The sequence below is a fragment of the Drosophila nasuta genome, chromosome 2L (assembly GCF_023558535.2).
Source record: "Drosophila nasuta strain 15112-1781.00 chromosome 2L, ASM2355853v1, whole genome shotgun sequence".
NCBI lineage: Eukaryota > Metazoa > Arthropoda > Insecta > Diptera > Drosophilidae > Drosophila > Drosophila nasuta.
This window is the reverse complement of record NC_083455.1, coordinates 7,276,985-7,290,986: the sequence shown is the minus strand read 5'-3', so window position 1 is coordinate 7,290,986 and position 14,002 is coordinate 7,276,985. Positions and strand designations below refer to the sequence as shown.

Here is a 14,002-nt window from a genome sequence, read left to right as displayed (position 1 = left end):
AGTCGTTGTGATTCAAACCAATTCTGTGAAATTTTACTGCATTATTCTAATCTTATATACAACATTGAATGTGAATGGAGCTATCTATAGTAGAGTGAATGTTTTGTATTTAATTAGCTTGAAATCTAGTTGATAGTCTCATTTAAAATTCGTAAACTATCAGCACATGGAATGCACACAAACACACACACACACACACACACACACATACTGAGCTGAGCAACAACAATTGCCTCAACTCAACGCAGCGCAACTCAACTCGACTCGACTCGCAATGAGAGGCTCTTGAAATGCCCGCATTATTAAATGCTTAAAGCAACCTAAACAAAACTTAACCCCAAGTCCAAACCCGATGCGATGCCAGCTGGAAACCAAAACCCCAAAGCCCCCTAGAGTGTGGGAGGGGGAAGGGGGAAAGGCAGCAGCACACTTGAAAAAGTTGCCATGGTCTATGCGATATTTGCGTAGCTCGGCATAATTTCAAATTAATGCACTCAATGGCAAATGGTTTTCTAGTTTTGCAGGTTTTCAGGTTTGCTAGTTTTCAGAGGTTTCTTCTTTTTTTTTTTTTTTTGCTCTAGCTCCAGCTTTAGCTTCAGCTTCAGTTTTGCAGCTGCCATATATTTACATAGGCGCACACTGAATGAGTGACGCGTGGACTATGCCAGTGAGTGGAGTTCAGTTCAAAAATGGGCAAAATTTGCTTAGGCAAAAGCAACAGCAACGGCAGCGAAACAGCAAACCGAAAACTGTAGCATCAATTTCTGCAAATGCAGCTTGCAAAAATGGCCAAAAAGAGGGATAGAGATAGAGAGAGATGAGCCTGATGTGCGTCTGATGCCAACTGCTGCCTACTGCCTGCAATTGGACGACGCGTGTTTTTGTGGCTTAACAGGCAACTGCAATGTCCACCATCATCATCAGCACACGGCCACCGTAGGCTCACCATGGGAACAGTGCATTAAAGTGCTGCATAAGCCAAGGCGCACGCACGCTTCGCTGCATGATAGAAAATGGTGGAAAAGAAGAAAAATTCTTCCTCCGTCTCGCCTCGTACTGCTTGAATTGCTTTGACATTTCAACATTGTAGTCGCCTGCTCGTCAACAGGGTTGCCCCTGAAATGGCGAGGGCGTAAAATTGCCGTAACATGACAGCGAACAACTTGGCAAAAGGTAACTCAAAATGCGCTGCGAACACGCAAGGCGACCGACCCAACAACGACGGACCAGCAACAAGAGCAAAAACAACTACAAAAAAGCAAAAAAAAAAATACGGCCCAACAAAGCCAAAAACCCAGCAAACCATGTGCCACCCACACTCTAAAAGTTGTCGCCCAGGAAAACTCCTAGCATATCCCAGGCATTTGCCTAATGTACTCGCTGCTCCTCAGTTTGTTTGTGTTGACTTAGATGCACACACACACACACACACACAGAGAGAGCTACGCATTCAGAAAACGAACTAGGTGAAGGAAGCGGCAGCAAGTTGAGGAGACAACGGGAACGTTTATCAGTGCGCGCTAGAAGAAAGTTTTTCATAATGTGTGGAAAAGAACTTGCGCCAGCTAAAAAGAAAAACTGTCAACTTGACACAGGCGGTGTCCTTTTTTTTAAAGTGTATAAGTCTTTGCATGGGGAATATCAACTATGTATGTTAAGTAAGCCAATGTGGCAAACAGATAATCATTGTATTCTTATGCACATTTTGAAGAATTTATATGAGTTTTACTTTAAGATGAAGTGGTAAAATTCTTCAAAATAAATTGTTATGATTTGAAAACTATTAATAACAAAATAGAATTATTAACATTTTATTTTTTTAATATGATTTATGGCCTGTCATTTTAAAATCTTAACGAAACATTTTACAGTTCAATGTTGTCACGAAAATGTTGAGTTCACAGATGTTAACTTTATTTGCAGCCTTCACTTTGGCAAAGTTCATTAACAGAAATGTTAGATAAAACTCAAATGTTATGTTTAAAAGCTATTTACTTTATTTACCTTTATTTCTGGACTGAATTGAAAATTTCACTAAAAGAAATATTTAATTCGTTCTGAAATATTATAAAGATTTTTATATACTTTTCTTGGCTCGAATTAAAATGTTTCCAGACATCTAAATGTTTAATGAAGGAAAAGGAAATCTCAAAATAGTTATCATGCTATAAAATTTATGTTTAACCAGACAAAGCCGAGCAAATTTATTTTAAATGTCTGTTGTGGGTTTTCTATTTGACCGCAATACACAGAGCAAAAGCAGTAAAGTTTTCAAATAAACAACATTCTCTGTTAAAACTCATTTGTCAGAGCATTAAAAATTCGTTATTCGAAACTGCGGCCAACTCATATTTCTTGTTGTTTTGGTTGTATTCACTTTTTTTTTTTTGGTGCCAGCAGCTTTGCTTCGCCTTGCCTACATTATTTATGCATTTTTCTTTCGGCTGCTGCTGGCTTTTAATAGTTGTGTCTGCGGCAATGTATGTGCATCACAGTCTGTGATGCATGCGTGTATGTATGTGTGTGTGTGTTTACCACATTGAAAAGTTTTCTTTGCAAAGTGCTTGGTACATGCGAGCGCGCAAATATGCCAAAAAATATGCTACACAAAAATCGCTCAAGTGCAAAGTTTTAACAATTGGAAAGTTTGCATCCATGGGTGCAGTCTACTTTCCCTCTCTCCTCTCTCCTCTTTCCCCGCTCTTCACCCGCCAAGCCGTCCAGTCAAGTACTTAGTTAGAGCGTCAAACACAAAATGCAAACCAAGGATGGCAGCGCAAGGATCGGAGGATGGATGCGAGGGAAATGGTGGCAAGCGCGGTCTTGGGATGCGACGTGTGCTTTAAGTGCTGGTCACATGTCTGCGAAAAGGAGCTGACAAAAAAATAAACTTGTCCTCAATTTGTGTGCTTGGCAGCAAAGTGTTGGAGAACGATGCGCAACACAGTAAAAAATACGAGAAAGAGATAGAGAAAGTTGCACAAAAAAAATGCCGCTTTAAATGAACAATATAAAGAGCAAAAGTTGCCTCTGTCAGTTTATTATTATTTTATATTGTTGCTGCAATCTAATGGAAGTTTTCAATTATTCAAAAATACAAGGAAACAAAGTCATATGAGAAAAAGCGAAATACATATAGTAAAAATGAATATTATTTATTAGTAGATTCTACTATTTAAAATATTAATATTGTAAACTGTCAAAGATGTAACTACCCAAAACAAAGCGAACAAAAAATAAATACTTCTCTTATAAGAGTTGAAATTTAATGTGAACTTCTGCGCCATCAGTAAAAAAGAAAAGACAAGAAAATGCAACTCGACGCTTATCTCAGAAAAAGTGACATCCTTTTTTTTGTATCTCTGGCAAATTGTCAAAGATTTGAAATTTTCTTGAAATAAATTGAATAAATGCGAATAAATAAACTAAGCATGGGGTTTAAAGTTTAAACAGTTGACTGCGGCAGCTGTCAACTCAGTCGAACTTCGACTGGAGAGCCAAAGCAAATATGCCAACAAAGAGATATAGTTAGATAGATAGTTGAGGCAGAGCAGAGAAAAGAGAAGGCGGAGGAGAACACCGTAAAGGAGGTAAAAAACAAAGTTTGCTTGGTGCTTTGCAAGTGGCAAGTGGCAAGTCGCACCAGCTGGCGACCAATGAGGTGTGAAGATGAACAGTCGCAAGTGTCCAACGACGTTATTGTTGCACCTGAAACACACCAATACATCGAGAGACACACGCTTTGACTCTGCGACTAAAGCAAATACAAGGCAAAAACCAAATCAAACGTGCTGATATCTTTCTGTATATGTGACCTTCCTCCTTCTACTGTCTCCCTCTCTCTTTCTGTCGCCAACCATCTCTCGATCCCATTATCGTGCCACATGCAGCAGAGCTCTTCAAGTGCTGCCTGTTGCCTCACGTTGCTTGCTTGGTCTACACCTTTGTGGAAATCCAACAATGTCAACTATGCAACACAAAAGCGACAATGCCGTCGCTTTGTCTGACTGCCAGAGTGCTGAAGAGGGGCAGAGCGGGGAAGAGGGGAAGTGGAACCAGGCAGAAAGTGTGTATGGCAAGGGGAATCAGACTCTTATTGTAGTTGTTGCTGCTCCTCTTGTGTTTTGTGTGGCATACAAAAATAGCTCACTTTGCGAATAGCGTTTCTCGCTTTCTCTACTTGTTGTTCCCCGTCCCCGTCTCCGTCTCCGCCACTCTTTCACTTCACCTCGTTCCCAGTTTTTTCCCATTTTTCCTACTTGCCACCTGTTTCATGTTACTGTTTTTTTTTTTTGTTGTGCCCGCAATTTGCATTGCCCGCTTTGTTGACGTCTTTTGCACTTTTGCTTTTTATGCTGTTGTTGCTGTGGCGGCAACTTAAAGCCGGAGGTAAAAACACAAAAATAATGACATTAAAATGCGCATTATATTAAAACCCGATGCCCGATTTGCTTTCGCTGGCCAGAGAAATCGAGGTACCTCAAGCAGTCGCAGCACGTGCCGTACCTCGAACCTTAACCCCTTAGCGTGTGCACACGACATGCAAACGGAAAAAGCAAGAGCAACAGAAACAACAGTCAAAACAACCAAACAGACGATGGCGGCAACAAAAGCACAAAAAGAGCAGAAACAGCAACAGCCACAGCAACAACAACAATGACTGGCAACTACTTCAGTTTTATGAGGCACCCGCTGCGACCTCTCCCCATCAATTGACAATTATGAGGCCACGCCCATTGCCGTGCTCATAAATTTTGTAATTATTCCCCTGCGTGCTCAAAGAAACAGTCGAAAAAAAAATGAACACACACGCATCCTGCATGGCAAAAACCCCAGACTAAAACAGAACAGAGCGCGAAAGCGAGTGAGAGAGAGCGAGACGACGGCGGGGAGGGAGCTCGGGATAATCAACGATGGGTGATGAAATTTTTGGGTATGAATATTTCATCTACTTATACGAGAGTTTACCATACAACATACACAACACACACACACACTTACACACTCGCATACATATGTGTAACGGAAATGAAATTCACATGCTTTGGAGAAGCCAAAAACATTTTAGTAGGAAAACTAGTTCTGATTTTTTTATAGATCTATTTGAATTATTTCAAAAGCAGTTGAAATATATGTATCTATTTGAATTCTACACTAATTTAAGCATATAAAGATTAAATTAACTATAAACAGTGAAGAGTAAAATAAATTTATTAAGATCAAGTCAATAAATTGAAGTGATCGGTCGTAATGAGTATATATAATACGCAAAGATTATGTTGTAATTGTTAAGAAATTTAAATGATCATTCGTAATATATACACAGAGTTTATATAGTAATTGTTTAGAGTATTACTCGAAACTTAGTGCATTTACAGAATTAAATAATAAACTGTTTAAAGTTAAATTTAAGTATTACAATAATTATTATCTGAGCTTGTCGTTTGTAATATCTTCTTATCAAAAAGAGTCATAATATAGAGTTCTTTTCGAAGTTGTTCGTATTCAATGTACAGATAAAACGAAATTTTTAAGAGAGTAAAAACAAATATTCGAAATATGAATAAACATGAAAAGCTGCCAAGTGTCTGCTGAATCCTTTAGTTAAAGATAAACGAATTCAATACACGAAGTCAGTAAGATACCATCCATACAGGAATATTTGTTGTATGCCTCTCACGTAATCAATTATTGTATTCAGTTGTTATCAAATCTGTTGATAGTTAGATAGATGATAGCTAGAACAGATATTTACTGACAATAATCGTTAAAGTAGTAGATATCTTTGGTTTGCAACAAAAACAGAGAGTGGATTGTATCAATATGATAAAAAAACAACAACAAACAAACTGCTAATAAAGTACGCTAAATAAAATTTTGATGCTTTAATTCAATTAGCAGCGCTTCAGCAAAAGGCGTTCATAAGAAAATAAAAAAAAATGAAATAAAATACGCAAGCCCTTAAAGCTTTAAGTATATCAAATTAGACGCACAAAAGGCTAGTTATTAAACGAAAATAAAATCCATAATAATTTCGAAAGTACCCCCGCAAAAGGACCTTGTGGCATAACCCTGAACTGAACCGTTGTCAAAGCGAAATAAATGAACTTTATTGTCACGCACACCGTCTACTAACATAAACCAGCCGAAGAAGAAAAGTGTGTGTAATGTCTGGGCCGACGGTGAAGGAATGCAATTAAAATTTCATGTACTTATAGCTGCTAGCGCACCTTAATTGATTAATGTAAACCCCAAACCCAAAATATAGCAACAACAATAACAACAGCCAGAGCAGAAAAAAAAAACGAAAACAAAATAAAAAACAATAACAACCCACAAAATTCGTGGTTTAAAGGGTTGAAGATGGCGGCACCAAACAAATTAATTAAAAAATGCGCCGCGTTGCGTTGTCTGCTTTTAGGCTGCCGAGCGTCTTGTTGGCCCATTTTGGGGGCCGTCTTAGCTGGCTAGCTGGCTGGATGGAGCTGGAGAGCCTGGATCCTAACAAAAAATAATAAATAAATTGTACTTAAAGAGCTTCCGAGCCGCCGCAGTGCAGCCATAAACATTAATTAAAAGTTTTGACCCTTTGCTAGAGCAGAAGCCAGAGGCTGCTGCTTTTGCTGTTGCTGTTGCTGTTCTATGAAGGAGTTTGGTGGGCGAAACCTTCTGCTGCTCATCAGCTGCAATATTCATGTGCACAACAACAACAATTGCGACTACAAACTACTACAATAAAATGCACTCACAAATTTGTTGCTACGAGTTGTTGCAAGAGTTCATCGCTAAACGGCGGCCAGCGTGGCCTCAGTGGCCTTATTTGCACGTAACGTTCAAAAATTACGAGTTAAGCACTTTTTGCTCACGGCAAAAACTCACTTCTCTACAAACACACACACACACACACACACATACACGCAACTCATGTGACTCATGAATCATTTAGCGCACACATGAACACGGACACTCGCACACACACACACACACAGCAAGTTTTCAGTAGTTTTAAATGAAAACTGCGCGCGAGGATTTCCCGGGCCACACTCTATAACCTGCAGTTGAAAAGGGCATGCGGAAAATGTTTGATGTGCCAAAGGTCTAAGGTCACCAAATATGACCCATTTCACCACAACTCCGTTTTATTCTTGTTTTCCTTTTATGATATACCCTCCTCACATGCAACTTTTCAGCCAAGTCAAGACAAAATTGTAGTTAAAGCTTAGCTACAAATTTAAGCGTAGTTTTTCAAAAGAGTTCACTAAAATTTTCATTTTATACACAGTGCAACAAATAAAAACATTGGACATTTGTAAAGCTAGCTGATGCTTTTAAATGCTCACGTGGTATTCATTTATTCCGTCATTGTGCAGACGGCTTGAAAGCACGTTTCACCTATTTCCGTCAAATATGTATATATATTTTTATACCGCATTCATAGCGCACTCGAAGCACTTTAAATATAAGCTACAGGGTATTTTTATGGCCTTACAGCGAAAAGATTGCAACCAGATTAAACTTCTGAGGATCTTAAGGTTGCACAACATTATTCCGCACAGAAAAATTGTAAAAGCTGATATTTGAATTTAAATTAAGATGGTAGAGAGAATGTCCAATTCCTACAGTGAAATAATTTTAATTTATCTAAAAATGTTCCAAATTAAAGAATTTATTTTATGATTTCGAAATTGCTTCAGAATTTCTTGGTAACGAACTCTGTTTGTAAATTGCTGCCATTAACAGAGGAAAAACATTTGTACGCACTCTAAGACTTCTTTATAAATAGAGTATTATTACTTATATATATAGTTAAGTAATAGCACAAAATAAGCATCGCAGTCTACATAGGTTTTTGGCAACATCTTTTATTAAATACTCTATAATTATACCAAAAAAGAGATTTCTCATAACTCAAAAATAATTATCTTTCTTGTCAAAAAGTATAGCATACAGCATTGACTTTAAAATGAAATATATATAGGGTATGCCATCCGGGCATATAGTATTGACAACATAACTCGGCGCTTGTTCATTTTTTTCGGGTATTGTCGAAATTTGTTCGCTGCAAGCAAAATATGACACGGGCATATGGCGTGGGTCAGCACATGGCATCGCTGCCGGTCTCCATCTGTGTGTGTGTCTATGCTGTGTGTGTGTGTATGTGTGGGTGTGTGTCTGTGTGCATGGCACACTTTATGCACACCAGCTTGGTTAGGTGGAAACAAACAAATAGACAAAAGTGGCATACACACATATACACACAGCTAGGGCAAAGAGACATCAAGTTGGTCAGGAAACTCAATTCAACAGAAACCAAGCGAACCACCGAAGCATTAAATTAACATTTTTTCTAATTAAACTGGCAGCAAGTGGCATAAAAATGTGTACAACAACAGCGTCCGGAGCAATGCTGTGCCACAATTTGTGGCACTTAAAAAGTGAAGTAGCCAAGATTTGCATAATGTCATTGTGTTTAAACTGAAATCTCTTTTAACGACTAGTAGATTTTTGAAATCTTTAAGTGATAAAAAATCATACAAGAGAAAATGTCTAATATAAAAATGAAGCAGGAAATGAAACACCATTATTCAATTTTGCATTTCATTTAGTATGCTTGATGTCTTTGTTAAAATCTTTATGGTTGCAAATCATATAAAGTTGCAAGTTGGAACGAAATGGCATTCAAATATATATGATTTATGGATGGTCTGGCTTTTTAAACATTTTTTATTAGAATTTAAAGTGATTTGGAATACTCTGTAAATGTGAAATAAATTCTATGCGAATAGGAAATGAAAAATCATTACGATAATAAAAATTTGATTAATATTAGAAAAATATGGAAATTGGAGAAATTCTTTCTTGGTAGGCAATAAATTTATTAATATCAAGTTTCACTAAATAACTCTAAGCTTTTTGCTATTTAAGAAATAATTTTATATGACAATATGGTATATTTTGAAGGTAACACCTCGAAACACCTTCTGTATATCCTCGGTATATTTTAAGAACACTTTTAAGCTTTTAATGAAAATGGGAATGAGTCTAGTTAGTTTACTTTACAATATGGTAAATTTTAAACGTAATAGTACATCTAAATACCGTATGCATATTTTAGTATATTATTGGTACATTTTAAGAATTAAATTGTACTGTACTCTTAATGAAAATGGGTACCTCGTAGTACGTTTCTTACATGTTAAATTTTAATAGTATTAAAAGTAAGTCCCTCATGATGACATCCTATGGTAAAGTTGTAAAAATAGAACGAAATCGAGTAGAAACAATTATAAGGCTAAACTGACTAGTCTTAAAAAAATGTAGATAAATTGTGATTTTAGATCTCTCCATTAGATTAGCACAAAATGAGTATCTAGCAAGGCACGTGGCAAGCTTTTCCCCAATGCCACTTTTTAGTACGGTGAAAAGACGCAGTAAAGCAAATGAGAAACGCAAATGCGAATGCGTTTTTATTAATGCCGCATATCATTAGATCAACACAAACACGGCCATATAGCATACACATAAGAAGTGCTCGTACACGCTCTTAACTGCCAACAATAATAATGTTTTGGCATTTATCACACTTGCTGTTTTTTTTTCTGTTGTTCTGAATGCGGTTTGCTCTTGTTCTTGTTGTTCTCGCAAAGTGACCAAGTAAAGTGGCTCTAAAATTTCACTGGCATCGGTAAGAACAAACAACAAAAACCAAAAAAAAATACACAAACCAACAACAACACAAGCTGCGAAGAAAAGCAGATAAATAAATGTGGCAACAACAAAGAGCAAAGCGCCATAAATCTAAATAACAAATTTTTACGAGAAACGAGACCATAAATAAGATGTTACTGCCTTGGCCTAGCGAGAAATAGTGGAAAAACAGGCCCAGTATCATTTCCCGGGCCCATTTCCCATTTACCCATGCCACAACACCGGACTGACTGACTGCGAGCCAAAGCGGCAACAATTCCTGAGAGTTTCTGTTAATTTAATATTATTACTTTTCATTACAACGCTCGACTGTATATGTGTCTGATGGTTACAGTGAAATGCTGTTAGTTTCTTTCTTTGCTTATTTTTTTTGCTCTTTCAAGAGAGGTCCCAAATGTCAACACATTAATGTCCAAGACCCTCTCGAGAAGTCGGGACCGGAGCCGGGTCCGGGGCCAGGGTCATATAAATCAACATTTATCTGTCGCCATCGCCGACAATTGAAAATGACAGCAAAGCAAACGAAACGAGCGAAACGCATAAATACTTCCATCTTTTCGGCTAATTACATAAGACGTTCTTCGCACTCGCAATTTAAAGACACGACTATAATATAAAATTATTAGCCAAATTTTTTTTTCATTTCGCAATCAAAATTAAAAGAGATTCTTGAATTAAATAATAGACTTTACCAAACTTTTGACAAGTCAAAGTGTCTGTCATCATCATCAACATCTCATCATAAGCAAATTTTGATGTACTTTTATATGATGTGTACATTGACGCGAAAAGTTCTTTTAAAGTGTAAGCTCGAGAGTCCCAGGAAAAACTACAAAAGCGAGAAAATAAAGGAAAACAACGCAAATATTTGAAGCAAAGTTGAGCTTACTCAAATTAACTAACTTTAATTAAGTTCCAGAGCTCAAATCGTGGAGAAACGCTTAATTTTCGACAAAAGTCACCGTCCTTCAAAGTCTAGCAAAAGCTTTTATCATCTCAAGAGTTTTTCATTTTAAACATTCTTTTGCCCACGAGCTCAAGAGGGGAAAAATAGCTGAATATCAAATTGGAAGTATTAGATTCCCTTTGCACAACCCTGAAAAGTTGCCACGTCATATGTGGATTAACTTTTCCCAAAGCTTTGATAGTTGATAGTTAGCATTTTGATTGCCGTACTACCATATAAAAAAAATTCGAAAATAAAGACTCGTTTTCATAGATAGAAATCGGTGTTAGTTTTTCGGCATTTTAAAAGTGTTAAATTGCAGGAGGTACATGAAAATGATGTCAAGTAGCAGGTTGCTCATATTTTCCGAGGCCCTAAGAGCAGTTGTGTATTTGGGCGCACCTTTCACACGGCTGCTTCATTGCATTGGGCTAATAAACAAGCGGCAGAATAGTGCAAAAACGAGCAAAAACACAACGAGGGAGGAGCGAAGAATGAAAACAAAAAGCACAAAATGCAACAACGCCAACAAGAGACAGACATTCACCATTGTCCATCCTGTCGGACGAGAGAGAAGTTTTTTGCACAGTTTTGTCGCACCTCTTTCTATTTTTTTTTTTTTTGTTGTGCCTGCTGTGTGAGTGTTGTAACTACGAATGCATGAGTGTCTGTGTGTGTGTGTGTGTGTGCGGAATCGTATAAACCATTAAATTGAAATTTATGCGGCACTTTGCCGCGTGAAATGTTTGTACAACTCGTTGCGGGCTGCGGCTTTTCAGCAAAACTTCCCCATCACTCCACACTACAGTATGTATATGCCACATAGCAGTTGCACTAGCACTTCACTGCCTAGTAGTCTCTGTCCCTGTGGCACAGTCGAGGCCGCTCTTGTTGCAACGCCATAGGCGTTGACAGAGCGACAAACCGTTAGACAACAACATTTGTGTGGAAGCGCAGAAGAGTCAGAGTCAGAGTTTGAGGGAATTCTAAAACATATGCAAAACTGTTTGCTGTTGCATGTAAATGGTTTTTTGACCCACCCTATGCCAAGTTCTATCAATTCCTCCACCTCAACCCCCTCCCGCGGCCCGCAGTCGGAAACATTTGCCGGCTAATTTGTCGTTTGTTAAAATTATGATACAACGCTCGAACGAAAAGTAGTTGGGGACAATTGTGTATTGTTTGGAGGACATCCAGCTAAGCTACCACATCATCCTTGCACCTGTGTATGTAGATGAAAATAGTGCGTGGCGCCACGCAAATATCACAAACTCATTTTGGTATTTATTTATTTATTTTTTTTTCGTTCGCTGCGTGGTTTTTTGCAACAAGTTTTAATTAATTTGCCGCAAACTCCTGGGCAGGCTCGATCCAGTCTCCAGTCGCCGCAGCCCGCCGCAATAATTCTCATCAGTGAGTGAGAGAAAGGGCGGACAAAAAAGTTGATGCTACGATAATTTGAAAAGTTTTCGCTTAGACAGCGACAGCGACAGCAAAAGCGGCAACATCGAACGAAAAGTAGGTAGCACAACTCTCCTTGCAGCCAAAATCGCTAAACCTAAAAACAGGAACTGCCAACTGGCAAACCGAGAACAAACTATATGAATACGACAAGCTATATTAAGCCTCAAATAAATGCAGCGCCATAATTAACATATAGCAAAAGTTTCAGCTCGCTAAGCCATAAGCTGCCCTAAAACTAGACTAGTACTAGTTTCTCTCTCCTCCCCTTCCTTTCCACCACATTTCCACTAGCTTTATCCCCATCTCGCAATGTCTATCTCTATCTTTCCCTTTCCCCTAACCCAAAATACCATTCGCTGACTGATGAAATATGGCTACAAAAGTGGTTTCACTCTCACGAAAAGTAAGTGGTAAGAGCGGGCGGGTGGGAACGGAACTTTTGCAAAAGTAATTTGAAATTTACAACTTTCAGTTGATTAAGCAAAAAAGTCGAACGTATTGGAATGAGGGATAAAGCTGTTTCAATTGTGAATTAATTGTCAGCGATTGAGTTTCGCATTAATTGATGAAAAGGTAATTTACAATGCAACAATCTTTCTCGAATTTCCACTCGACATTTTGTCGAAAGTGCAGCCAGCATATTGAGGTTTTTAACTGTAGCATTAAATAATGAACGAAATTGGTTTATTAAAAATATATAGCAATTAAGAAGGTATCAATATTTATAAGCATATAATATTATATTTGGTTCTTAAAATACAGTAAAAGTGATATTACGTATACGTGTTCTGAAATAGTAATTATTTCAAATTAAAAAAACATAGCATACAATTTGGGGCAGACAAAATTAAAGCATGGTATTATATGAATACAACTTGTATGTTAATTATGGAATAGTACTTAGCTTAAATATTGTCAATATATCAAACTTTGACTAACACTTTTACTACAAATGACTATTAATACAAAATAATCTCAATTAATACCCAATTTCTAACTGTCTGATGAGCAGGATATAACTTTAGTGAAATCATCTAATAAAAGTCCCACATTTTCATCTATTAAGCACTGCACAATTACTGTTACTAATTCCCTTTTCAATTATCACACACATCCTAGTTAATTTTTAGCAACTATCCCCAGACAGCGCATATCCTGTTCATGTCCATTTCTGGCCCCCAAACTAAGCAACAACGTTCTCATTAGGATTTCTACAGCTGCCAACAAAATTTGCATTGTTTTCCCGCTTGGGAATTCGTAATCAAACTGTATTAACGTGTATCCTACAATTAACTTGGCTTAAATCTGCTGATTGAATTTGCTATGTTGCAACTTAAGAGAAAGTAACGAAAGTGTCGCTTAACTTAATGTAACCTAATTGCACTTAACTAGAGATTCGGCTTGCTTAAATCTATGCATATTTATTCTGTAGAAAAGTACTTGATATATAGAGTATAGACGTAGTGTGTAGTAATTAGTTTGATGATTTTTTTTGTACTCACGGACTGCATCAACCGGCGCGGGGGTCCAGATAAGCAACGCTACAAGGAAGGTGGCTGCAACGAAAGTGCCTGCCATCTGCATACCCATTATTTATGTATGCGATGCTTTACGAGAGATAGACTGAGAGGCAGAGTGTGGTGAGTGTGTGGGGGTCGGGGTTGCTGTTGGGCAGGCAGCAGCAGTTAGTTGATGATGATAAAAAGTCGATAACAGCAACAACAACTACAAGTTCGAATGCTATGTTCTAGTATAGCTCTTGCTCGCTCTTTCTCTCTGCTTTTTGGTTTTGTGTTTGCTTCTTGAGTCGAGCTGATCAGACTTACTCTCTTGGCTGATGCTCGCTCACTCTCTCGCACTTGCACTCTTTGGCACGCGCGCTCT

General features: G+C 37.8%; 1 protein-coding gene across 5 annotated transcripts in view; it reads right to left on the bottom strand.

Moving 5' to 3' along the window:
• Positions 1-13,738, bottom strand: part of LOC132783485 (tyrosine-protein phosphatase Lar) — a 118,066-nt gene extending 104,328 nt beyond the window's left edge. For 4 of the 5 annotated variants that reach the window (XM_060788684.1, XM_060788687.1, XM_060788683.1 and 1 more), the window contains exon 1: positions 13,621-13,711. In XM_060788684.1, the coding sequence (XP_060644667.1) occupies positions 13,621-13,708 (88 nt within the window). In that variant the 5' untranslated portion in view covers positions 13,709-13,711. Of the gene's footprint in view, positions 1-13,620 lie in introns of all 5 variants that reach the window. The other variant, XM_060788685.1, reaches the window with a different exon arrangement.
• Positions 13,739-14,002: the final 264 nt, after the last annotated feature.